This window comes from Harpia harpyja, chromosome 11 (genome assembly GCF_026419915.1).
Source record: "Harpia harpyja isolate bHarHar1 chromosome 11, bHarHar1 primary haplotype, whole genome shotgun sequence".
NCBI lineage: Eukaryota > Metazoa > Chordata > Aves > Accipitriformes > Accipitridae > Harpia > Harpia harpyja.
Genome location: NC_068950.1, coordinates 687,781 through 713,909, shown reverse-complemented (window position 1 = coordinate 713,909; position 26,129 = coordinate 687,781). Strand labels below are relative to the sequence as shown.

The window sequence follows — 26,129 nt, the reverse complement described above, 5'->3', positions numbered from 1 at the left end:
CCTATAGGCACTCCGGAGGGACCCCACGGACACCCCACAGCCCTAACAGCACCGCATAGGGACCCCACGGCACCCTATAGTCCTATAGGCACTCCGGAGGGACCCCACGGACACCCCACAGCCCTAAGAGCATCCTGTGGGGACCCCATAGGGACTTCACAGCACCCTATAGTCCTATAGGCACTCTGGAGGGACCCCACAGACACCCCACAGCCCTAACAGCACCCCACAGGGACCCCACGGCACCCTATAGTCCTATAGGCACTCTGTAGGGACCCAATAACCCTATGGGCACCCTGTGGGGACCATATAGAACCACAGACACCCCACAGCTCTATGGGCATCCCATAGCCCTGTGGGCACCCCGTGAGCACCCCATAGCTCTGTGGGCCCTGGACAGGCACCCCCTGGACACCCCCAGGGACAGAAACCCCAGACAACACACCTTTTTTTTTTTTTTTAATATTTCATCAACTTTACAGGGTTACAATTGTCTTAAATATTCTGAAGTTTAAATACAATCTGTATAATAATGTTATTATAAAATGTAAACTTTCAGTGTTTTTATTTTATTTTATCTTTTTTTTAATAATCAAAAGTTTCAATACCTGAATGTTTGCAAAACTGAAATATTTCACCGGGGGCCTGGGTGCGCCCAAGGCCGCCGCTCTCAGAGGTAGAATGTGGTTTTTATTCTTTTTCTTTTTTTTGTCTTTTGTGGTTTTTTTTCTTTTTCATTTTTTACCTGAGTTAAGATATGCACGCTGGGTAAATGCGTCTGCAGCTGTGTCCGTTCCTTTTTTTCTTTCCAAACCCCAGAGAAACTGATTTAGGCTTTTTTTTTTTTCTTTTTTAAATCGATATGCAAAAAGAAAAATAAAGTGGAAGGTAATACGCTCTCAAAAAAAAAAAAAAAGAAGAGGGGGAGGGAAGAGGAGGGGGGGAATAAAAATAATTAAAAAAAAAAACAACCAACCCAAAACAGTGACTGTACAAATGCAAAAACTCACTAAGAAAATCTAATGCCCACCCTGGGCATGAGAAACACCCCCTGGGATTTCTCCTTGTGGGGAGCTGGGCTGGATCCTAACAGCAGCAGGAGCCGGACGGAGCCCCCCCGGACCCCCCCCCAAGGGATGGGGTTCACGGAGCCACCAAGGGGCATTTCCAGCTCTGGAGAGGGGGGAAAAAAGGCTGGGGGAAAAAAAAAGGCTGGAAAAACCCCAAATCCCCTGAGATCACCGCTTCCCCAAGCAAAAAAAAAGGGGGGGGGGGCGTCCACCAGCGTGGGACACCCCCCCCAGGCAGCTGGGGAACGGGGGAAAAAAACCCTGTGCTCGAGGTTGAAACCTGAGGAATTGAGATACCGAGTTGTGTGGGGGAGTGGGTTTCGGTATCGGGTCGCGATTGTGTCTCACGCAGATGTGGGCGAATGTTTGGGGGGGGGGCGGGCAAAAAAAGGTCTAAAAAATTGCAAAAAATTGAAACTTGGCCAGCTGGAGAGATAACGATGCTTCAAATAAATCCTCAGGGCTGGGGCTGAGGGATGTGCCGGAGGTTCCGAAGGACGCTCCCGTGTCGTTCAGGACCTCCGGAGCATCCCACAGCCCCCCCAAGCATCCTCATCCTGGACATGAGCTCCTGCATCCCGTTGCTAAATTGGGTATTTTATGCCAGTCCCCTCTAGAAACACCCCCCCCCCCATACATCGCTCGGATCCTGCTCTTACCAAGCTGCTTATTTTTGGAGGAAAATATGCCCAAGTTGGCTTTGCACAGTAGTATTGGGGGGGGAAATAAAGAGTTGCTGGTGCAGCCCGGCTCCTGGCCCCGCTTTCCCCCCCCCAACCCCGTGGGGATGGTGGGTGGGATGCAGGGGGGAGCATTCTGCCTTCGCTGAGCAAATCGGCCCCGCGGTAAAGCCCGGATTGCCGCTGCCGCCGCAGTTTAATGCCAGCCCCCCTCCCTGGCATGGGTTGGGGGTTTGGGGGGGGGGGGCAATGGCTTTCAGCTCGATTTTCTCTGCTGAGAAAATAAAGCAACAGCCTGAAAGCAGCGGGTTCCCAGGGAGGTGCCGGCCAGGCAGGATAGGCAGCAGGACAGGCAGCGGGACTGGCAGCGTGCCCCCCGCCCCCAGCATCCCCAAAGGTGGGCAAAGACCCCCAGCCCCTGCACAGAGACTGGGGAAACTGGAGGCTGGGGCATGCAGGCAAGCTGCCCGTGCCGGGGGCTGCCAGCTCTGCCCACTGCTGGCACAGCCTGGCCGGGATGGGACCCCTGGCCCCGTACAAAGCCCCGGGGTCCCGGGGCGCCCGCGGGGTTCCCAGGGGAAGGAGCAGAGCTGGACCCGGCCACCGACAACGAGAGGAGAGAAGAAAGGAGGTTACACGGTTTCCAAGCTCCCGTTTCCCTGATGAACGCTAATATATATCATTTGCATGTTAAAGTTCGATTCTTTTCTTTTCTTTTTAGAGAATAAAATAGAAGCTATTTACAACAAAACAATCAAACAACAACCTCTTAAAATCCCATATAGTGAGTGTAGTTCTCAAAATAAAGGGGGAGGGAAAAGGATCTAAATGAATAAAATATCTCCCGATTTCCAATTTTTTTTTTTTATCTTTTTTTCCTTTAGAGAGTGCCGGGGGGTTTCACTAAAGCTCGCGTCGGCAGGCGTCCGTGCGTCTGTCTGGAGGTAACACGAGTTAAAAAATAATAATAATAATAATAATAAATGTACAGTGCAAAGTGTGATGTGAGTGAGGTAAACGGTCCCGGACTGGCGCGGCGCAGCGGGACAGCCGGCGCCTCCGGCAAAACCCCCGGGCTAAAGCTTTTCTGCCTCGCAAAGGAAAACCCAACAACACGAGAACAAGGGCAGAGCCTGGCCAGACCCCGGTGAGACCCCCGGCCCCCCGCGCCCCGACGGCTGCCGGGCAAGGGCTGGCGGGGCGAGCTCTGCGCCCCCCCGCCACGGCTGCCGGCTCTGGCGAAGGGGAAGGGGCCGGGGGGCCGGGAGCATTAAGGCGAAGCGTTGTTGGAGGTAGAGCTGGGGGGCACGGCCAGGCTGGCCGGGGCTGCGGGGGGGACGCTGCCGCCGCCACCGCCGCCACCGCCGCTCCCCCACCCCGCTGCCGCCACCAGTGCCGCTGCTCCGGCTGCCGCTGCTGCCGCCGTTGCCTTTGCTGTAGGCAGAGGAGGGGAGCGAGGAGGAGGAGGAAGAGGAGGAGGAAGGGCCGGGCGTCTGGGCGAACAGCACACCTGGGGAGAGAGCAGGGGGCTGAGCCGGGGTACGGCACGGCTGTGCCAATGCTGCCTACCCGCACCGCGTCCGCAGCCGAAAACGGGGCGAACGCCAGCAGGAGCGAGGCCAGGTGGTGCGCGGCGGTGGCGGCAGCAGCGGGGGCCGCTGGAGACGGCAGAGGTCAAGCAGCCCCCGGCCCGCGCCGGCGGCGGGCAGAGCCCCTCACCTGTGTAGACGATACCGTTGATCTCAACTGACATGCTGATGCTGTTGGTGCCGTTGCTGCTCAGGCCGGCGGCGGAGTCCTGGCGGTTCTCTGCCGGGGGAGAGCTGGGTTACGGACCCCGCCGGGACCAGGGGCCGCGGCAGCTCTGCCGGGGCGGGGGGGCCAGGGCTGGCACTGACCTGGCGAGCGGGTGCCCTGGCTGTTGATGCGGATGCTCATGGGCAGCTGGGCCGTCATGGCCAGGAGGTTCTGCTGCAGCGCCCGCTGCATCAGCCGCTGCTGCTCATCCGTCACCAGCGCCATCTTCTTCTCCGGGGGCTCCCCCGACTCCAGCTTCTCCCGCAGCTGCTCCAGTGCCGCAGCTTGGGCGGCCGCCGCCACCTGCACCGCGGCCGCCTGGGCTGCCACCACGGGGTGGCCAGCCAGCGAGACGGGGAGCCGGCTGGGCATGGAGATGGGGATGGGGGAGTCCTCCTCTGCAGGGGCAGAGCGGGTGGTCAGAGATGCGGGGCACGGGGACAGGTGGGTGCCATCACCCCGGGGTGTCCCCGGCCCTGGCACAACGGCTCAGGGCCCCTCTGCACCTTGTCTCCGTGCCGGGGGCTGCCTGGCACCTCCTGCCCCTCCAAGAGCCAGAGCAGGGTGACCGGAGTCAGGGTCCCCAAAAAGAGCCCCGGTGCCCAGGGTCTGGGTAGGGACGGGAGTGTGACCCCCCCTGCCCGCAGCGCCCAGCTCTGCCCCTTTTGGGGCTGCGTCCCCGGTGCCAGGAGGGGGCTCAGCCCACAGCCCAGACCCCACGGCGGCCGTTACCTTTCTTGATCTTCTGGACGGGAGCGATGGACCCGCCGTTGGTGGCGGAGGCCAGCCCCAGGGCCGGCACTGGCAGCTTGGGGGAGGAGAGGAGGCCGTGGGTGCCGCCGGGCGAGTAGGTGAAGAGGGAGCTGCCGAAGCCCTGCCGGCGGCCCTCCCGCCGGTTGCTGTCGATGGCCGCCTGCAGCTCGTTGGGGTTGCTCAGCCCTCGCTTCTCACATTCGTAGGGGTACAGGTACTTCATGTACCTGCCGGCGGAAAGGGACGGGGATGGGGATGGGGATGGTGACGTGGCGGCTGGGCACCCCCTGCCCGTGTGCTGCCCCCTCCCTCCCCACCGTCCCCATGCCCAGCATCCCACGCAGGGCAGAGGGAGCACGGGCAGCACCGATCCTGCCAGAGGATTCGCCCCCCCCCCCCAGCCCACCGCGCTGAGCCCCCGCCGCTCACTGGGTGCGCAGGGTGAAGGCAGCGCTGGTGATGGAGGTGGGCAGGTTCAGCCCCTTGGTGATCTCCCGCCACAGCTTCTTGTTGATGACCTCCACCAGGCCACCCTTCTCTGTCACCAGTGTGTACAGCATGTACAGGTCCAGCACCTGCTTGGCCATGATGGGGATCCGGTTGACGGGGGTCCCTGGGGAGCGGGGGGAGGAGAGAGCGGGTCTGGGCTGCTGCTTTCTCACCCCCGGGCAAAGAGGGGGGGAAGCTGGTGAGACCCCCCGTGAGGCAGCGCAGGGGTCAGGGGGCTCCTGCTCCTCCCTTCCCTTCCACCACCACCTTCTTTCCCCCTTGGGACCCCCCTCCCCGCTGCCATCTCGCTGAGCATCAGCCCCACGCACAAAGGAAACAGAAACTCGCAGTTTTCAGCCACAGCCCCCAAAATGGGGCCGAGCGCGGTTTCTCAGGCTGAGGTCGGCGGCACCCGGCAACACAAGTTATTTATAACGGCGGCAGCGCTTCCCGGCCGCGAGGGTCCCGCCGAGCCGGGGGCCGCACGTACATGGCGGGGGTTCATCCCTCCAGTGACGGGGAAGGGGCTGCAGCGTCTCCTCCCTCCCGGGGGTCTCTGCCCTCCTGGCACCGGTGGGTGAGGGGGCTCAGGCAGGGCCCCGGCGGGACGCAGCCAGCGCCGGGCCAGCAGCTCCCCGGCCCCCCCCGCGCACGCACACGTGCTTCCCCCAACGCCTGCCTGACAAAAGGCTGAAGGCAGCGATGCGTCAGCATTTCCAGCGCTGTTTTCCACGCAGGAACCAGACCCTCGACCAGGCGAACGCTTCGCGTTCAGCCCTTTCCACCCTCCCGGCCCCCCCCCCGCCGCCCCGCGTCCAGCCCCTGCCAGCCCGGGCAGAGCGAGAGGGCAGCGAGGGGCTTCGTTCGTCCTCTGCAATAACCCAGGGAAAGGACAGCGGGGGGAGGCAAAGCCGGGGGGCAACGTGCCCAGGAGGGGCCGGACCCTGTGGGGAAGGGGCCGCAGGTCCCGGATGCGATGGGCGCAGGGAGTGGGGCCGGGCGAGGGGGGGCCGCAGGCGCCGGATCCAGCCCAGCAGGTTTGACCCCGCTGTGCAAAGAGGTTAAAAATTAACCAGCGGGCCAGCCGGAGCTGTGACCTCGGGGTTGTAACGAGGGGCGAGGAAATGAGCCCCCGGCCCCGGGAGGGCGTGGGGAGGGAGCTGGGTGGGCGTGCGGGGGGGCTCACCTCGCTTCTGCATGAAGCTGAAGAGGTCGTCCAGGAACTCCTTCCTCCTGGGGTCACCGTCCAGCTCGTACAGCTGCGCAACGAGAGAAGACAAACGCTCAGAAAAACCCCCCTACCCGTGCCCCCCGCCGCCCTGAGAGCCCCGACCCTCCCGAAACTGCATCCCTGGGGCTTGAGCCCGCCGGCCTGAGCCGTTCAGCTCGCAGGACGCCAAATGCCTCGGGGGGGGTCCCTGCACAGAGCCATGGGGTCAGCTTGGGGCTGACCTGCGCCCGCACCCCGGCAGGAGCCCCGGGACGGCAATGCCATCCCCTGCCTGCCCTGCTCAGAGCTCAGCCCCAAAACACCGGTGCTGAAATTGCAGCGTTGCCCCACGCCTCGCCCGCAGGCCGGAGCGGCTCCCACACTGCAAGTGCCGCGATCGGCCCCCAGCTCCTGCCGGGAACACCGATCCCGGTTATTTTTAGCATCTGCCGTGTGCTCGGCACAGAGTGGAGCAACGCTTCGGCATGATCCATCCTCTGCACCTGCAGTGCCGGAGGGAGCCAGTGCCGGGAGCCAGCGTCAGGAGCTGGCAAGCTTGTGTGCCACGGTGCACACCCATGTGCCACGGTGCACGCTCGTGTGCCACGGTGCACACTCGTGCCTGCTGCGGTGTGCTGAAAGGGGGTCCCTGGGGGTACAGCCCTGGCAAACGAGGGCCGTAACGAGGCAAGGAGGGTGCTGAGCTGTACCCGGTCGCAGGACACCCTCCCGGCTGTGGCATGCCACTGGCTGCCATGCCGCCTGGCAGAGCCTGCTCCCCTCTGCCTGGTGAGGCTGGCACTGAGCGTGGGCTACCCCGGTGAGGCTTTGTGCCCATCGGACAGTGGCCATGGGGCTGGCCCCCTCTCCTCCTGCTACAGCGTCTCCCCTGAGGCTTCCATGCTGCCCAAGGCACGGCTGCCGGAGCAAACCCGGCAGGACGAACCCCACCACGCCACACCACGCTACACAGCCGGGACGTGTCTTTCTGAGCCGGGGCAGGCAGACCCGGGCAAGGCTTCTGGCACGGCTGCGCCTCGAGCACCCGTTTCTGCTGGGGCAGCTTTTGTCAGGACCCCACCCCGCGCCCGACAGCCCGGCACATTCCTGCCTGATTTATGGCGGCAGGATCTGCTGGCCTGAGCGTCCCGGCACGCAGGCAGGCACGCCACGCCGGCTCTGCCTCTCCCCGATGCTGGTAGCCGAAGCCCAGCGTGGTTTCTGCCCGGAGGTGATGGCTGGTGGATAATCCTCCCCTGCAGGAGGGGTTTCAGAGCTAGGGCGACGCGGGGCAGGCGCTGCCCGGACGCTGCGGGGATGGATGTCGCAGCCCTCACCCCGGCTCCGCCACCCCTGGCCCCTCGATGCTGAGCGGCTCCCGTTTTTCTCAATGACAACTTTGAACAACTGCCAGCGGTGCCGCGGCGGCCGGGAGGGGGGCTATAAATATTACCACGTAACCCACCAGGCACGCACCGCGGGGCCGCCAACCGCACGGCAGCAGATCAGCACGTTAACCGGGTCACCGATACCCCGGCTCGTCCCGTGGGCATGCCCGGCATGGCACCCCGGCGGCAGTGGGACCCGCGGGCGGGCAGCCGTCGCCCCGGCTGTGAGCAAGGGGTGCGAGCCCCATCCTCCCACCGCCCCCCAGGGAGGATCCGGATCCCGCGGGGCTGAACAACTCGCCGGCCGGCACCGATCAAAGGGATCAATGGGGCCGCGCGATAAGAGGGGCAGGGCGCTGCAGGAAAGCCATAAACCCCCAGTTTCCCTGGAAACCTCGCAAGGCTCGCCCGGCCCCCAACAAACCCCAGGGAAGGGGCAGGAGTCGCCGTCACCGCTGGCCGAGACCCCTCAAAGCCCCTCTCCCACCCCAGCGCCCTGGAAAGGGGTCCGGTGTGCAGGGGGAGCCCGGAGGGACCACGGCATGGGGGAAGCGGAGCGGTGCCCCCCGGCAGGGCAGGGGTGGGACACGGCACAGGGGGCACCACCGTGGTTTTTCGGGCTGAGCCATGCAGGCTGCTCCCGACCGGCCGAGGGATGTTGGGCCGGCGCCAATCCGGCCTCCCCCGTTTCCTTGAGCGGCTCCGAAAGCTGCATGCAGAGAAAGGGCTTCCCCTGCGCCCGCCGCGGCGGCACGATCCTGAGGGGTGCTGAGCCTCCCGCCCGCGGCTCCACCGCCCGCAGCACCCCTGCTGCCCCCCATGGTTAACCCCAAGCCTAAACCCCCCCTGCGCCCCGTTAACTCCACTAATGGGGCGACAGCCCTGCTTACGCAGCAGGAGCTGGGGCAGAGGCTGCAGCCTCCCAGCACCGCGGCAGAGATGCTGCACCCCAGCACCGCGGGGACCCCCAACCTGCGGGGCGGCACCAGTGCTGCCGCAGCTCCTGCGTGTCAGACACAGGAACGGCAGGCAGTGTGCCGGGCAGCCGGGGCACGCTCAGCCCAGCCGGGGGATTAAATACAAACCTGGGGAGGGAGAAGTGCCATGGTGCAGTGGAGGGGACAGGGGGCTGGAAAACCACCGCCCTCCTGCTTGGGAGAAAGGGAAACGTGAAAAAACAGAAGTGCTGGCAGCATGGGACCATGCCCCCGGCGCTGGCAGGGTTTCGCCCATCCCCAGGGAGAGCTGGCAGCTCCGTCCCTGGGGCCTGGGGTCCCGAATCGCAGCGGGGTGCGAGCGTGACCGGCCAGCACCAACCATGGAGCCGTCCTGGCGCATCGCAAGGGGGTCACGAGCAACCTATTAACCTGCAGAGCTCTAAAAATCGATCAGCCGTTTGTGAAAACATTGGTTCATTCAATTTTTATAAAGCCAGCTCTTAAATAAAGCCGCTCTTCCCCAGCTGCAGGTGGGAGCTGCGGCTGCATTTTGGAAGGGAGAAATGCACCGGTTCATTTACTGCTGCGACCCCCCCAGCCATGGGCCCCCCCCGGGCTCAGTCCCGAGGGGAACGGACGCGTTTAAGAGGATGAAAGAAAATTAACCGTCAGCTGAGGAAAGCGTGTGCCGGCCGGGTCGCGGGGATTAGCAGCAGCAGGCGGGCGGCTGTCCCGTGTGCCGTCCTTCCACATGCCCCCCGCCGCCCACCGGCCACGGTGGTCCCACGCCAAACTCCACCGGCTGCGGCCACTCTCCCCCCATCCCCAGCCAGGACAAAGCCACGGCGGGTCACCGGGGCCGGCGAGCAGAGGGAGCCCCGTTCCCACCCAGTGCCCTCAAGGCCCTGCCGGCACACCCAGCCGCAGCTGCCGGGCAAAGGACGTTTCGCAAACCGCCGCTCGTGGTTACCAGCGCGATTTCGACAGCTCCACCACGCTCCACTGCTGCTCGCTGGCTGCTGCCACCCCGGAGCAGGGAGAGGGGCTCGGCCGGGCCAGGGCTCCCCTGTGCCGGGCGCTTCCCCAGCTGCACCCCCAAAGGCCCCCCCAGACCCTCGTCCGGCTCTGCCGCCGCCGGCAGAACCGCCTGGCGCGAGGGCAGCTTCCCAGGGAGCTTGGCCAGCAGCGCCGCGAGGCGAGGACGTGCCCCGCCATGGCCGGGACGTGCCCTGCCTGCACCGCGGCGGGTGCCGCGTGACCGAGCGGCATCCGCCGAGCTGCCCCCGTCCCCCCGAGCTGCCCGGGCACAGGCAGGGACGTGGAAGGGGGCAGAGACGAGCGACTTCCAGCAGCCCCTCGCAGGATTTCCTTGCATTGACAGCATCCCGGCTCTGCCGAGACACCTCGCTGGCAGCCCGCAGCACTCCTGCGCTGCCGAGGACGCAGCAGAGGAGCCGCGCGCCCCACAAACACCGAGAGGCAGCGTGGGCATCATAGGAAAGCTTAGATATCGGGTCTCAAAATAAAAATTGAGGAACAGAAACATGTTCTGGTTTCAGCAGCGTGCGAAACTGAGTGCGCAGCCGGGCTCGGCACAGACCGGCTGCCGCTGGCACCACCGGACCGAAATCAGCAGGTGCTGATCCCTGGCTGGTGCCGGTGCCCTGCCTGCGGCGCTCGAGAACGGCTTCTGCTCGGCGCAAAGCATGGTTCCTCGTTGGGGAAGCGCGGGCGGAGGCGGTGAGGCTCAGTGCAAAGGTAACGCCAGCCGCCGGGCAGCGAGCCGCGGGGAGAGGCCGCCCTGCCGCCGCTGAGTCAATAGATTTACATTTCGTAATTAGGGAGGCCGCAGGGAGGTGGAAACGACTTAATCTGTAACGCAGCTGCCCCAAGAATATCCTCTTACCGTGGGGAGGCCGCCCGGCCGTGCCGCCCTGCTGATGGGTCCCCACGGCGAGAGCGTTGTGCCAGGGTATGCCGCAGCACGGCCGACCCCAGCCCGGCCGGGGGGATAGGAGATGCCGCCCACCGCCCCGAGAGCCCCCCGGGCTGGGGGATCCAGCCCCGCACACCCAATGCTCCCAGTGCTCACCCAGCACAGGGCAAACACCCGGCGCTGCCAGCACGGCTGGCTCTGTGCCACGGTGCCCGACCCACCTCGCCGCCGGTGCAGCCCCCGTCGGCCCCAGCCCTCCGTCCTTGCGGCCGGCTGAGGACAAGGTGCCAGATGGCCGTTGCCAGCAGATATATAATTAAGTGGAGGAGGAATTAGGAAGGTGGTGAGCGGGTGGCACGGACCCCGCACCCCAGCGCCCCGGCAGGATGCCGGCCCGGCATTTGGTGTGGATGACCGGATTAACGTTTCAAACCGGATTACGGGAAAATCCCAACCCGTTGGCTTTCAAAGGGCTGGTGAGGAGGCGGCCCCTCGGCAATGCCAGGAATGCAGGAGAGAGCCCTCGGCACTGGAGCGGTGCGTGCCGGGGGTCTGCCGGGAGGGACCAAGATAACCGCCCCCCCCACCAGCAGCCCACCGCTCCCCTGCTAACAGCCCCCCCTGACTGCGGGCAAGGAGGGCAATTAAAGCACGGAGGGGAAGTGCTATTTAATGAGGCTCCAAGAGAGCAGCCCCGGTAATGCCGGGGCTTATGCCTGAGTCACGCGAGTCCTTCCATCGGCAGGAGCCTCCATGCCCGCCCCGACAGGCGTCACAGGGACCCCCCGACCAGAGAGCAGGGGTCTGCACAGCTGATGCCGCAGAGGAGCCTGTGTCCCAGTGTCCCGAGCCAGCGACCCATGCCTGAGCTAAAAACAACCCCCCCCACCAGCTTGGTTCCAGGTTTTCAAGCCTCGGGGATTAATTTTCAAGTTTCTTTTCCATCGCCAGGAAGTCTCAACACTCTCGGCTTTCCTCCCTTCTCTTCAAAACCGGTTTGGGACGTGCACGCCGTGAGCCGGGCTGGGGGGCAGACCCCCAAGGGCCACTGTAGCAGAGACAGGGGTGCTGGTGGCAGCCCCTCCAGCGGGGCCGACCACCTTCCAGGGGCTAAAAAAGCCTGAATTTCTGTATTTAGGGAAAAAATACAACAAAGGCAGCTGCAGGGGAGAGCCCATGCCGGTGAGGCACCCACAGCAGGTACCAGGGCAAACGTCCTCTCTGATCGATTCCAGCCGGGGCGGCGTGACGGGGTGGGGGGGCTCCTTCTCTCTCTCTTTTCTTCCTTCCTTCCTCCGAGCGGCCCCCGGGGACACGTCCCTTTGTCCCGCTGACAGCCAAGGGGCGACGCCAGGAGGCGGGGGGGAGAGACCGCGCACGCTAACGAGTTATTTAATGAAGAATAAACACGCGGGCTGTGTTTCCCATCCTGCTCCTGGCCGGCGCATACGGCCCCACGGCCCCTGGCACGCCGGTGCACCGGTCCCGCGCCGATCGCACGCCAGGACCCGCAGTTGGGGCCAGAGGGGGCACTTATTCAGAAAGAGAAAGTAATTTGTAAAAACTAGAGTGAAGGGCCGGTGACGAGCCCTGAAATGAAGTGTTTCGGGTGATGCTGGTGAGGTGGTTTCCCGTAAGATGGTGGCTGAGTCAGGGCTGGGGGTGCCCGAGGCCACGCAGCCCCTTCTCCAGGCACGGCTGTCGCGGTGAGCGAGGGGCAGCACCGGCACGGCCCCCCCGAGCGTGGGGGTATCGGGTTTGCTGGGGCCGATCCCTCCCAGTGAAGGGCAAAGGGAGAGTCCAGCATCGGCGCAGATCCCACTGCAGATAAAGCGCTCGGCTTAGGGACGGGTCACCTCTCTGTCCCCATCCCTAATCCCCTGCGAGCCCCCCAAAGCACAGCCCCCTCCCTTGGGAAGGGGCTGCCAGGGCGCTGGGACGTGCGCCCCTTCCCCAAAATCCCCAGGGGCGGCCCCCACCCCCCCACTTCTCTCGCCAGCTCCGAGGCCGGCCGGGAGCGGGACGGTGCTGCCGGGAGCCTCGCCCGTGCGGGACGGAGCCGGCTCCTGCCGCCGGCGGCCGAGTCCACTGACCGGCCTGGCGGGATTCCTGCCGCCTGAGCGTGGCCGGGGCCGCCCGGGGCGGGGGGCCGCTTCCGTGGGGGCAGCCGGGGAGGGGGCTGGGGAGCGCTGGGCTCTCGCCGCCGCGCTTCCGTCGGTACTATTGTTCCTGCCGGTTCCCAGCATTGTCCCCTCTGCGAGTTGGCCCCACTCGGGCTGGGATACGGCCCCACCGCAGGTGCCTCTCCCCACCGGTGCCCCCTCCTCGGGCTGGGGGTTGTGGGACTCGGCGGGCGGCAGATCCATCGGCGCTGCTGTGGCACAGGGATAAGCCCGCTCCCGATCCCCAGCCATTGTCCCAAAGGGCTGGGGATCCCGACACCACCCGGGCTTCCCCCAGCAACCGCAACCACCCCCCCGAGTGATGCTGTGGCCGCATCCTGGCCACGGACCTGTGGGAGCCACCCCAACAGACGTGGGGAAGGGGACAGGGACAAGCAGGAGCCCACAGCACCATGGGCAGCATCCCATCCCAAACTGAGCCCCCGCGGCGGGAGGGGGGTCCCACGCGCGGCCCCTGTGCCCGGCCCTGCCGCCTCCCTGGCCAGGCTGGGGGGAGCAGCCGTACAGGCGACCCTGGGGGACGCGGGCCGGTGTCAGCGCCGACACGGCGGGTGTCACCGCGCCGCGGAGGGGGACGTTGAATGGGCGAATTAGTCGCCATTTAACCTCCCTGACCCCCCATTGTCCGTGCGCCGTCGGCCGCCCTCCCCGCCACACTGCGGGGCCGCTCCTGCCCGGCCAGCCGGCAGCCGCTGGGATGCTCCGCGTGGATCTATGCCCACGCACTGGAGCCGTCCCGGTGCAGCGTGCCGCCAGGCCCGGACTGACGCCAGCTCCCAGGACGGCCGCGCTGCTGCTGTTTCTCCCCTTCTCGCAGAGGAGGAAGCGAATCCTGCTGCCGTTGCATTTCAGACGACGGTTTCAGTGGGACCTGCTGGGTGGCAGCGTGCCGGGCTCAGGCTAAAATAAAAACCGGTTCAGCGTCTGAACGCCAACACATGGCACAGGCTGCCAAGAGGTCACCGCCGAGTGGCGGTGGGATGGGGGAGCTGCTGCTCCCCACCGAGCCGGGAGCTGCCGGCCGGGCAGGCGGATGGGGGCCAGCCCGGCAGCAGTGGCTCTCCTGGCCCTCGCCGCATGCGTGCCGGTGCATGCCCTTGACACATGCTCGCTATCGCACTGGACCTTGTGCAAATATTAATTCAGTGGAGTCAGGCAGTGTTGAGAAAGCTCGTCCCAGGGAGTAGCACCCAGGGCCTGGCTCGCACACCGCTGGCGCAGCTCCCCGCCGCCGGCACAGCAGACCTTGGGTGGTCGGCCGAGCTGGAGCCACACGGCACGAATCTGGGGAAACCATGGCCAGAGCAGCAAAGCTTTTCCTTATGGAAAAGCAGTGCAAACCCTTGGGGCACCCAGCGAGCTCCCGCCTCGGGCTGTCCCTCCCCGTGTGCCCCCAGACCTCCCCGGGGTGAAGCCCCACAGGGCCGGCAGGTCGAGACCCCCGGCGTGAGGACCTGACCCGGGTGCGGGGGCAGCCGTGCGGGCAGGAGCGTCGGCTGCGTTGGCCCTTACAGGCAAGCTGGGGTTTAAATTCCACCATATGTAAATGATCGTCTTAGAAAGGGGATCGCTGTAAGCCAGAGCAGATGAGTCACCCGGGGCTTCCACCGCCCGGCCGGGGATTTGTCTAATTGCAAATCTGTTCCTGAAATGCGAGGTCCCACACCTCCGTCCATCCGCGGGACAGCCGCTCCGCCAACCCCACCAGCACTCCCCGCTGTGGTGGGGGTCCCAGGGGGATCCCGCCAGCCCCGCATGCCCCGGCCCTGCCCGCGGGAGCTGGAAGAGGTCCAGCGGCCACAGATGGTTTTGACAGGCAGCCAGCTGTGGGCCGTCAGCCCTGGGAACCATCACCAGAGCGCTGCTCCGGCAGCGCCGAAACCTCGCTGCTTCCTCGCGCCACTGGCAACCCGCAGAGAGGAGGGGAGCGGCGGGGGACACTGCCACAGCACCGGAGCGATGCCAGCTCCGGCAAAGTTGCTGCCCGACCCCATCCCGCCGTGGCACCGGAGCAGGCGGTAGCACGTTGCAGGTGTTTGAGTCTCCGAAAGCCAGGTGCCGCTGCCTGAGCCGGGGCTGTGCGGCGGCTGTGGGCAGAGGGGTGCGTGGGCAGGTGGGGAAACCGAGGCAGGAGGTTAAGCCTTTTGCTGAAGGGATTTAGGGCCGGCGCCTGCCTGCCATCTGTACCAGGGAGAGACCCCTGAGCCGGCTGCTGTGGGGAGACAGGGAAGCCCCTTCCCAAAGGGCCATCACCACGGCAGTGACAAGGACACCCCCTCCCTGCGATACGCGTGGGGAGCTGGGACCCCTCCCCGGGGAGGAGAACCCCAGCTGCCGAGCAGCCCCAGTGCAGGGCGGATTATCGTGAGCTCCATCCGGAGCCGGGACCCAGGCACAGGCAGATTAAGTGACCGACTAGAAGGGTCAAGGAGCGGGTCAGGAGCCGAGCTGGGAGCTGCGCCCCGAGCCCCCGATCCGGCTGCCCCAGGGGGCTCAGAGCCCGGTGCGCGGTCAGGCGCAGGCAGGTGCACCATCAGGGACGTGCCGAGGGAAGAGCGGGGGGCTCCCCCCCGTCCCCGAACCGCCACCCGCCCCGGCCCCCGATTGCGGCACGTCCGGCCAGGCCCCAGGACCGGCTGCCATTTCTCCTGCGGTTTGGGCCAGAAATAGGGCGATGGAGCAACGCTGCGCCCTTGCCCAACCGCTCCACTGCCGGGCGGCTGTTTGCTTTGCTGACAAAGGACCTGCTCTCGTCTCCGCTCTTTTTTTTTTTTTTTTTTTCTTCTTTTAAATAAATCCTCATTCCTGTTAGTTCAGCTGTGCTGGAGCTGGGAGGCGGCTGCCTCCTCTGCAGCCCTTGAATCAGCCCAGGGGGCTGGGGCTCTGGGGGGCCTGGGGCTCTGGGGGGGACACTAGCAGGCAATGCCCAGGCTGGGGTGAGCCGACCCAGCTCCCGAGTCGAGGGGTGCCGGGGGGGACAGTCCACCTGGGAGCAAACAAAATTGCGCTAGCCGGGCACCCGGACCAGGAGGGACCTGTCCCATGTCCCCCACCTTGTTAATTATCCCAGGTCTCGTTGGGAGAAACGGCTTCACATGGTGCCCGGAGAGCAGGACCGGCACCCTGCGGGCTGCACGGGCACCCAGGCGTCAGGCTGGGGGAGGCACTCGGCGGCTAAGCCGCTCTCGCCGAGAAGTCCCTGACCCCTGGCCAGGGATCTGGCGGGATTACAGCTCCGGGAATGCTCCCTGAGCGCTGTGAGCCGATTACCAGGCTGGATCCCTGGCCAGGAGCACCTTTCAGCAAGCTGGACGGTGGTGCGGGGCGACATGGGCAATGGCTGCACCGGGGTCATGGGGGAGGACGCGGTCCTTCTCCCTGGAGGGGTCCACCTGCGACTGAACCACAGCTCCCGGTGCCCTGTCCCGCTCCGGTCCCCTCCTCGCCCCCGTTATCTGCCACCGGCCAGGCCAGGCGCCGCAATCACCTCCTCCCGGCACAGAATCGCCCGGCCGGGGGGGGCCCAGGGCGCTGGCCTTTATCTGTGCCCCTGCCACGCCGCAGCACCCATCAGAGCTGAACCGCCTTTGGGGTGGGGGGACGGTGGCCCCCGGCCGCGCGACGACACTCGGGTGCCCCTTTCCCCGCGCAGGGGCCCCCTCGCCCTCCCCGGGGGCGGCTCATCCGCTCGGCTGGCTAATGCAATAAAGCTCTAATCAATATTTTAAAGAAAGTAAATGGGCCCTCGTTAAGAGGCTGCAGGGCTCCCGCTCCCAGCCCCGCTCCCCCGGCCAGCTTCGGGTTTTTTAAAGGAAAATAATCCACGGGAGAAAGGGGTTCAGGACCCCGCGCCGGGGGCTCTGCTGCCCGCGGGGGCAGAGAGGATCCCCCACACCTTAACTGGAGCCCGGGGTTTCTGCACAGGGCTCCAAGCCGTGGGGCTTCAGAGGAGAAATGGGCTTTTCCTTGGCTCCTCCAGCTCTTCCCGCAGCTCCCCCAGGAAAATCCCAGCTTCATCTTGCTGGCAACCACCGCAGCCCTGCCCCGTGCATGGCCCTGGCTGGTCCCCAGGCCTGGGATCAGGCAGGGTGGGGGGGGCCCAGTTTCGCCCCCGCCGTGCCGCCTGCCGAGGTTGCAGAGTTGCTTTCGGTTTATTATTTTTTTTTCCCCAACCGTTGCACTTTGAAACGCCATATCTCGGGGGAGCGCTGCTCAGCGCAAGATAAGGGCTGAGGTTTTCGCCCCCCACATGGCCACCGGTGCGGTTCAGACATCCCCACCTGGGACAGCTTAAGAAACCTCTCACCCCCGCAAAAGCACCAGAACCCTGCCGGCACCCCACCGCCGGCACAGCTGCCCCCCAGCACCGCGTCGGCTTTAGCCTCCGATGCTTCCTGCGAACGGCAGCAGAGACGGAGGGTTAAACGTCAGCCAGCGGCACCCCAAAAGGGACACCCCAAAGGGGGCCCAGTGGCTGCTGCAGCCGGGGGGAGCACCGGGAGACGGATCCCACCCCAGCTGCCCTCCCGCGGGACACGGTGCCGGGGTGCATGTGCCCGAGGGAGCGCAGGCAGCCGCTGCCTGTCGCAGGCAGCAGAGGAAACTCCAAAAGGGGCAGAAGCAGGAAACTCCAGCCTCGTGGGCTGCTGACGCACCCAGGGCTCACGCTCCCGGTATTAGTAGGGTGCAGTAATAGCGGTACCGAAACAGAAAGGTCAGGAGGGGGGCTCTCTGCAGGGCAGCAGCAGAACCCCCCCCACGCACTCGCCGGGGCTAGGGCGTGGACATCAAAGCAGGTTTTTCCCCGACAGCCCCACGACAGCAGGAGCTCACCAGCCAGGCATTACGCAGCAGTTTGCGGCGGCACGCAGCAGCGCCGGATTTTTGGCCGGGGTTGGCTGAGCCACTCGTGCTCCGGCGTGTCAAAGCGCGGCTCCCCCCGCGAGCATCGCCCTCCAGAGCGACGGCTCGATGGCAAACGCCCGTGGAACAAGCCCCAGCACCCAGCCGTGGTGCCCTGGGGGGTGGGTGCCAGGGCTCACACCCAGCCCCCCGGCTGCCCACAAGCAGCTGAGACCCCCGTGGCCGAGCCCAGCTCCAGGCCGGCAGCCCGGACACGCCGGCTTTGCCCCGGCCCCCCGGGGACCCGTCGTGCCTTTTGGGGTGAGGTCAGAGATGATCCCAAACCCAAACAAGAGCAAACGCGGCCCCCAGCCCGGCATGGCGGCAGCGTGGGGTGACATCCCGCCGGACCCCTCCGCTCCTGTGCCGCCGCCGGTGGGGCTATAACAGGCGCAAGACCAAAACGAAAGCGAGCCTGCCCTCACCGCCGGCCAGCCAAAGAGGACACGGCAGCCATTCCCCACGGAGAGCTTCCTCCCACCCCAAAACCACCCCTGTCCCCCCTCTCCGAGGAGCCATCGTGCTCTCGGCAGCCGCTGCCCCCCAAGCCCCCCACCGTGCCGGGGGCTCCTTTGTTCTGCTGCCCGCGCAGGCAGCGCCCCGGGTCAGCCGCCGAGCTGACCTCTGCCTGCGCGGTAGCCGTCCCCGGGGACGGGGAGGTGCCACGCGCCAGCTCCCTAACCTCCCTAACCTCCATAACTCTTCCTCGCGCCCTCCCCTTCCTCCCCCCTTGAACTGGGCCCCCTCCTCCTCCCGGCCCCCCGCAGCTCAACCCAGCCGAGCCCCCGGTTTGCAGGAATCTGTCCCAGATGGGTCAATAAAACCCCGCGGTGGAGGACGGGGACAGCCCCCCGGCAGGCATGGGGCACGGGGACTCGGACGGCAGCACTGCCCGGTGAGGATCGCGTCCTCGAGCACAGAGAGCGCCGGACCGGGGACGCCGGGGGACCAACACCAGGCTGGGCCATTCACCAGCACCAGCACATCCAGAACTGAACCCGAACCGCAGCCACAGGGAGACCCAGAGAGCCCCGGAGGCAGCGGGGGCCGGACCACCAGCCCTGCGCTGCCTGGAGGGGCCCCGAGCCCGCTTGGAGGCAGGGAGAAAGAAATCAGTCACCCGCCTCCCCCAAACCAAGCACACGCAGCCACAGCTCGGCCCCGGAAAGCGCCGGGGGGCCCAGCTCAGCCGACACACGCAGGAGGCCGCCGCGCTCCCCGCAAGCTTGTGGGAGAGCAGAGGAGCTCCCGGTGCAGAGCGGCGAGGAGCTCCTTTGCAAAAAAAAAAAAGAGGAACCCCAAAATAGCCCCTTCCTCGAGCGGTGTTTCTCCACCGTGGTGGGAAGGCACAGCACCGGCACGGCCACACACACGTCCCCACCGGCTCTCCCACGCAGGGGGACCTGGCCGTGGTGCACCAGCACCCCGGCGCTGCCGGGGTTTCCCCTAACGCGCCTCTACCCCGGCAAAGGGGCGGCAGCGGCGGGAGCAGGGGCAGGGGTAAAGCATCCCCTGCCAAGCAGCGCCGGGGCCACGGCGGCCGCCCCACGCCGGCACTCGCTGTTTACATTCCTGCTGCTCCTTCCCAGGCCGCGCCGGCCCGGCTGCGCCAGCTGGGCTGGGGCTGGAGCTGGAGCGCTCGGCGGCACGCGCTGGAGGGCGGCCAGGAGGAGCTCCCGGCCAGCGCCGCGCCGAGCAACCCCCTGGCCCGGGTCCAGCGGCCGCGATCCAAGCGCCGGCGCGCTGGCGGGCTGACGTGCTGGGGAAAGCCTCTCCTGGCCGGGCGCTTCGTCTCGTCTCCTCTCCTCCACCCACGGCGCAGCGGCAACAGCCGCTTTCCTCCCCTCTCCGGCTGCTTCCGCGATTAACCACCGTGTCGGGCTCTCCCTGCCGACCCCGGGAAGCTTTCCACTGGGAAGCAAAAGGGAGGGATAGGGGCGCTCAGCCCCTTTTGCTGGCAAGAGATGGGGAGGGCGCAAAGGATGCGCTGGGACTCGGGCTGGTGTCCCTAAGTGCTGTGGCAGGGGAGCCGGCAGAGTCTACGCCGTGGTCCATGGTACATCTATGGACCACTGCACCAGCGCGGCATGGGTCCTGCAGGCACCGCCGACCACCCAGCCCCAGATTTTCCCGTTGGATCCTGAGGGCTGGGAGCGATTGCCGAGTCCCTGGAGCTGGCGCACGTGTCCGGTACGGCACCAAAACGGTGACAAACAGGAAGATCACGGCTGCGGTATCGAAAAAGCCTTTTCACAGATATGAGATCACGTCCCCGGCCCCTCGCTCCCCGATGGCAGGAAGCACAAAAGAGAGAAACCACAAGAAGAGGAGGTGGCGTGGGTGCAGCGGCACGAGGGATGTGCGGGGTAGAAGCATCCCTCCTTCCCCACAGCCGGGCAGGAGCGCGCCAGGGAGGGCAGCCGCACGCTCCGCGCTTGCTTGCGCTTTCTCTGCCAGCCCCGTCATAAAGCTGCCCGCGTCCAAATGTGCCGGCAGATCCTGGCAGTCCCTTCCCCCTTTTGGGAAGGATGCGACAGCCCCTGCCCCAAAGGGGCAGGGGCAGGGGCCGTCACATCCCTCCCGAAAGGCCACTGTGCCCTGGCTGCTCCATCTGGGTCCCATCTGCTGCTGTTAGCTCCCGTCCCTTCCCCCAGCCCTAAACTCAGATGTATTTAAACACACACATCAAAGGAGCTGGGCAGCCCCCGGGGAGCTCCGGCTTGCAGCACATTTCCTTCTATTAGCCGAAAGCGGGGCGCAGCGAGCACCAGCGCCGGGAGAGAGCGGGAGCGTGCCTGCCTTCTGCCAGCCCGGCTCAGCCGGGGAAGGCGGCAGAGGGGGCAGCCGGGGTGCTTTCACCCCGGTTTCACTCTTCAATGGCATTTCGGCAGTGGCAGGGGGGCAGCTCTGCCCCCAAACATCAACGGGGTCAGAGCTGTCCCACCAGGCATCACGCTTGCGGTGATGGGAAGCAAGCCAGGTCCCAACCGAAAACAGCTTGGAGGGTGGGGAAGAGGAAACCGAAGAGTCCCTTCAGATTTGCAAGTTTGGGGTGGTTTTTTTCCATCATTTTCATCAAGAATTCTCCCAGGTCCCTGTGGTGAAACCCATCACACCACCCACCTGCACCAGGGCCAGGCCACAGTGCCAACTGGGACACAGGATCCCACTGGAGCCACTGACCAAAGTGACAGGGGAGGGGGTGAGGCTGAGCCCAAGCACTAAAACCCCAGAGAAATCCCACGCTTTCTTAGCAGCAATGACGGCAGCTCGATACGAGAAGAACGCTGCCGGAGGCGGCACCGCCAGAAGCGTCTCACCGCGGCGAGGACGCAGGGACGCGTGGCAGAGCCGAGGAGCAGGGGAGGGACGGGCACAGGGCAGGGGGGGCGGCACGCGCGTCTCGGCGGGCACCTACTTGCTTGAACTGCTCCTCGTAGGTCCAGTCGCCGTGGTCGGGTGCCGGCGGCGGGGGCTGCGCGTGGCCCAGTCCGGAGGGGAGCCGCTCCTGCCCAGCCGGCAGCCGCTGCGGCTCACCCCGGTAGTGCTGGGGTGCCGGGGGTTTGCGGAGCAGCAGGGATCCCGCGCCCGCTCGCACTGCCTCTGCCGAGCTGAGCCCTTCCTCTCCCATGTCTTCCTCTTCCTCATAGTCTTCCTCTTCCTCCTCCTCCTCCTCTTCCTCTTCCTCCTCGTCCTCGCCCAGGTCCTCTTCAAAGTCATCTTCATCCCACTTGCCCTTCCTAGAGCCGGGGGAGAGCAGAGATTTGCTCCCGCACTAGGTGGGGGTCTGGCCCCCCCGACCCGATCCCTACCCCCTGCAGGATGCTCTCCTGCGGTGGCCCAGCTCTCCCCCTGCCCCACAGGCCAGATCCCATCCCTCCAGGTGGGAGAACCTTTTAATGAACCCCCCCCACCTCCAGGCACCCTCTCCCTGTTCCTGAGCAGCACCCGGCGCTGCATGGGCAGAGCACCGAGCCTGCCCGCCCCACAGGAGCCCCACAGCCATGGGGCTGAGACCACCCACCCCGCACATGGGGAACCCAGCAAAGCCCCGGTGCACCCCCGTCGGCCGGCATCCCAAGACGGCAGCTCCGACGGCGAGCAGGGCTCTGCCAGATGGCTCCCAGCCTGTTCCCTGCCCCAGCAAGGACGTGGGCTGGGAGGAGGCAGCCGCGAGGGCCCTGCATAATTTAAAGCCAGACCAGGATCCTCTGTCACGGCCCCACACGGCTCCCTGCGCAGAGACGAAATGTCGCCCCACGCCAGCCCAGCACGAGGAATCACGGCTGCCGACCCGAGCTGCTGCTCTCAGCAACTCCCGCTCCGGGATGTCCCGACGGTGCTAACCTGCCTCCCTGCCCCGAGATGCACGAACCCTGCCGCTCGGCACAGCCTCCACCGCCGCTCCCCAGCCCCAAAGGGAAGCCTGCGTCCCCGACCAGCCGCGCCAAAACCCGCCGGGGCTGGACCGCGTCCCTGCCTCTTCCCCGAACCCATAAGAGCTGGTAGTCTGGGCTAGCGTATACTCACAGATCCTCCTCCTCCTCCTCAGAGCCCATCTCCTGCTGGTACCCGCCATCCTCCTCCTCCTCCTCGCCGCGCTCCTCCTCCTCCTCCTCGGAGGCCTGGCTCTCGTCTGACAGCCCCGGGCTGGACGAGTGGCTGAGGCCGGCGGCCGCTGCCCGCATGGCAGCCAGGGCGGCCATCTGCGCCCGCTGGATGTGCGCGCTCTCGGGCTCCGTTCCTTCCTCCGAGGGTGCCGGGGCCGGATCCTGGCCGCGGCCCCGGGCCGGGGTGCTGGCGGGGGTCTGCCCCGGGGCCGGCGGGGGCTGCGCCGGGGGCGGCGTGGAGCGCTGCTGCTGCTCCTGCTGCCGCGCTTCCAGCGCCTGCTGGAGCCGCGCGCGCTGCTGCCGCTGCAGGTTCTCCATCACCGCCTGCAGCTTCATGGCTCTGCCGGCAGGCGGGGGGTCCCCGGGGGGGCGGGGGGCGATGCACCCGGGGGGCAACGCCCGGGAGGCGCGGGGGGCAGCGCCCGGCAGGCTGCCGCGCTCCAGCGGGGCTGGAGGCCAAGGCTGGGCAGCGCCGGGGGGGGACAGCCCTGCGAGGGGGCTGCCGGGGCCCGGGGGGGCGGCGAGGGCAGCGGAGGGTCCGCAGCGCCGTCGGGGTGTCGGGGCAGGAATCGCCGCCGCCGGGTCAGGGCAGAAGGACGTGCCCCCCGACCCCCGTCAGTCTTGGCCCGACGTCTCCTTCGCTCGAGGGCTCCGGTGGGAGCCGCGGGCACGGGGCCGCTGGTCAGGATCAGGGTGCTGCTGCCGTCGGCGAACGTGTCCCGGGCAGGTGCCAAAACCTCCGCAGGCTCAACGGGCAGCGGCTGCAGCCCGGCGCATTGCCCCCTCCCTCGCCGACCAGGCACCTTCCGGGGGGCGGCAGTCTCGGGGTCAACGTGGCGTCCCCCCACTCGGGGCCAGGCGTCCCTAGTCCTCGGCCGGCTCAGCTTCTGGCAGGCGTTGGCGCAAACCTGCTGGGAGAAGCGGAGGAGAGGGTCAGCGGAGCTGCGGCAGGAGCTGATGAGCAGGAAGGAGTTAAAGACAGCGCAGGAGCCTCATTAATCTCGAGCTAATGAGATAGGGAGGCCGGGCCCTGCTGCTGGAGGGGGAAGGGGCCTGCCGGACCCGATAGCCCGGCCTGGCCCTGCAGGCAGCGGATACCGGGATACCAGCACCCGCAGATAAGAGACCCACAGGGAGGGCACTGGGAGAGACACCCGGTGCGTCCCCCACGGGGGACAGGGCACGGAGACGTGGGCAAGGGGAGTGCCGGGCTCCTCGTGATGGCAGGAGCAGGCAGCCGCCAGGCCAGAGCAGCACCGGGGTCCACACCGCGCGGCAGAGGGGCCCCTCGCCCAACGGGGTCCCCAGGCGCGGAGGGGACCCGCGTGTCCCCAGCACTCCGGGGCAGCCTCCCGCGGGACTGGCAGGCAGAGCCTCGCTCCTCGAAACGCTGGCAAACAGGCTCTGCCGGCCGCCCCCGCGAGCCCCCACGCTTCTCCCCTTCCCCAGGGGCTGCGGTTCCTCTGGGGCGATGCAGGGCTGCGAGCACCTCAACTCTGCTTCACCCCGCCGGCAAGCACCGGAGAAACCGGCACATTATGGCCAGGCCCTGCAACACCCTCACCGCCCTGGCACACCGGCCTGGATCCCCCCCGGCAGCACCGAGCCCCCCTCCCCGAGGCCCAGTGCAACCAGCAGCCGGCCCCCAGACGGACAGGGCTCCACCAGCAACAACTTCGGCGTGACCTCGCCTGCGCCAAAGTCAGGGAGGGAGCTCGCCGCGCCACCGCCACGGTAGTGCCACGTACGGGCATTCACGCCGTTTCTGCTGCCCACGGGCCGGTGGAGCGCACGCACCACGGGGCCCGATCCAGGGCTGGCTGTGGATGTGGGCAGCCCCCGCCGCGGGGGCAGGACAGCTGGCAGCACGCGGGAGCCGGCAGCTACAGCACGATCCCGCGAGTTCTGGAAAGGGGAACCCATTTCCATCACGGGCCGGTGCCGCTGCCGATTGGGCGGCCGGGTCGGAGCCGCTTCCCCCGCGCCTCGCTGCGGTGGCGGCCGCATCCGCTCACAGCCCTGCCGCGCTCGGCTCGCGCTACGAACGTGCCGTCACCGCGACGGCCCCGGGCTGCTGGCTGTGCCTCAGCCACCGCTGCTGCCTCGGAGGGGAGCCAGCGCCGGGGCGGCAGGAGCTGGTCAGCCACTTGAGCGCTGCTCAGCCTCTGCCCGTGCCTCAGTTCCCCCTCCTCTACCCCAGCCATCTCCATCTTGCCTGCGCGGAGGGGAGGTGTTGGGACCCTCCCCTCTCTGCACAGGCAGGGCTGCCCACACGGGGCTGCCCCGGAGCAGCAGCCACTCGCCGGCCACGGCCACGCTCCCCGGCACGCAGACGTCCTCCGCCACATCTGAACTCCATCCCCCGTGCCTGCGAGAGCCACGAGCAAAACCGGAGCAAGACTCGTCCCAGGCACGTGCTCCTCCGGCCCCGTGCCGCCGCGGCTCTACCTTGCCACAAGTTGCCAAATTACTCAATGCCAGCACCGGCAGTGCCGGTAGCCGGGAACAGAGCTGCCTCCTCAAGCACCCTGGGCCGTGGCTGTGCCGGGACCACGCTGCCACGTCCCTGTGGAGAACCGAAGCCCAAGCGCAGCCGGAGACTGCTGGCACGGCCAAGCGAGAGCCAGGGGACTGTGGCACACTGGCCTGGCGGCCACGGTGACCTTGAGCCGTGCCCCTTTGTCCCTCCCGGCCGCGGGGGCCCGGTGCCTCCCCGCCGTGCGGGCGGCGCGCGGGGGATTTCGGGCGGCGGCGGCGGCAGCACCCGCGTCCCGCGGGGCAGGTGCTCGAGAGCGACAGCGGCTATGCCGGGCTAAAAATACGCGGCGGCGGGCGGGTGTGTGATGGACGGATGGGGCCTTTGTGCCACCGACACTGGGCCTGGCCACGGCCGGACACCCCCGCCCGCTGCCCCCGGACCCCCGGGCGGGCTCACGCCGCTGCCTGGGAGGGGGCTCCGAGGGCAGCACCGAGGTTGAAGTGAGGAGGAGGAGGAGGAGGACAGGGAGACCGGGACCGGTGGGTGCCCATCCCTGGGGGACAGACCGGACTCGGGGGGGCCGCGGGAAGGAGCCCCGGGGCGGGCTGGGGGCTCATCCCCGGGGCTGAGCCCGGCCCCGGCCCCGCTCCCGGCGGCACGTGGCACCGGCTGCACCTCGCCCGGCGTCGGGGCCGGCGGCCCCCGGGGCTCGGGGGGGGGCAGACCCGCGAACCGGGGGGAAACGGCCGCCCCCGGCACAGAGGAACGAGGCCCGGCTTGGGCCAGCAGCTCCCGCCCGGCCCCGGCCCCCTCCTCCGGCCGGAGCCGCGGGAGGCCGCGGGCCCGGGGCTGCCCCGGGCGGGGGCACAGGGCGGCGGCCCCGTCCCGTCACCCCGCTGGAGACCGCCGGGCGGGGCGGGGGGCTCTAACCGGCCGGGACAGTAACGCCCGCAGGGGACGGAGGGGCCGGGCCGGGCGCGGGCGCGGGGGCGTGCCGGCCGGGCCGGGAGCGGCCGCGGCGGCGGGGGGAAGCCCCGGCCCCGCGCGGGGGAAGCGACCGGTAACCGGCCGCGGGGGGAGGGGGCGCCCCGGTCCCGCCCAGCAACCGGCCGCGGGAGTCCCAACCCGCCCGGGGGACGCGGCCGGCACTCGGTCCCGGTCCCGGTCCCGCCCAGCCCCCTCCCGAGCGCAGGGAGGGGGGGGGGAAGAACGCGACCCCCGGTAACGGCCGCGGGAGCGGGGGGGGGAGGGGGAGAGTCCCGGTAACGGCCACGGGGCCGGTGTGGCGGCGCGTCCCCGCTTACCCGGTGGAGGCCGTGCGCCGCGAAGCCGCATAGCAGCCGCGGCCGCCCGGGGCTCGGGCTGCGGCGGGGCCGGGGTGCGCTCGGTGCCCGCACGGCGGCTGCTCTCCCCGCGGGCGGGCGGCGGGGGGCCCGGCGCCGCCCCGCCCCTCCTCCCCATTGGCTCACCGCACCCTCCCCGCCCAGCGCTGGCCCCGCCCCGCGTCGCCATAGGTCCGCCGCGCCCGCCGCGCCCCGCCCCGCCTCTCCATTGGCCCGCCGCCGCCGCCGCATGCAAATGAAGCGCACGGCGGGGGCCGCGGGGCCGGCCGGGAGCGCAGCCGCAGCGCCGCCTCGCGGCCGGGCGGGGGAACGCCGGCCCGCAGCGCGCGGCCCCTTTAAGAGCCCCGCGGC

General features: G+C 67.4%; 1 protein-coding gene across 1 annotated transcript; it reads right to left on the bottom strand.

Moving 5' to 3' along the window:
- Positions 1-563: 563 nt before the first annotated feature.
- On the bottom strand, positions 564-25,875 carry ARID3A (AT-rich interaction domain 3A). Its single transcript, XM_052801699.1, has 9 exons — positions 25,740-25,875; positions 21,877-22,864; positions 20,765-21,086; positions 5,976-6,048; positions 4,730-4,913; positions 4,280-4,527; positions 3,649-3,945; positions 3,470-3,559; positions 564-3,260 (listed from the first exon to the last, which is right to left on the bottom strand). The coding sequence occupies exons 2-9, from the start codon at positions 22,290-22,292 to the stop codon at positions 2,827-2,829; spliced, it is 2,064 nt and encodes a 687-aa protein (XP_052657659.1). The 5' UTR covers positions 22,293-22,864; positions 25,740-25,875; the 3' UTR covers positions 564-2,826.
- Between the last annotated feature and the right edge of the window lie 254 nt (positions 25,876-26,129).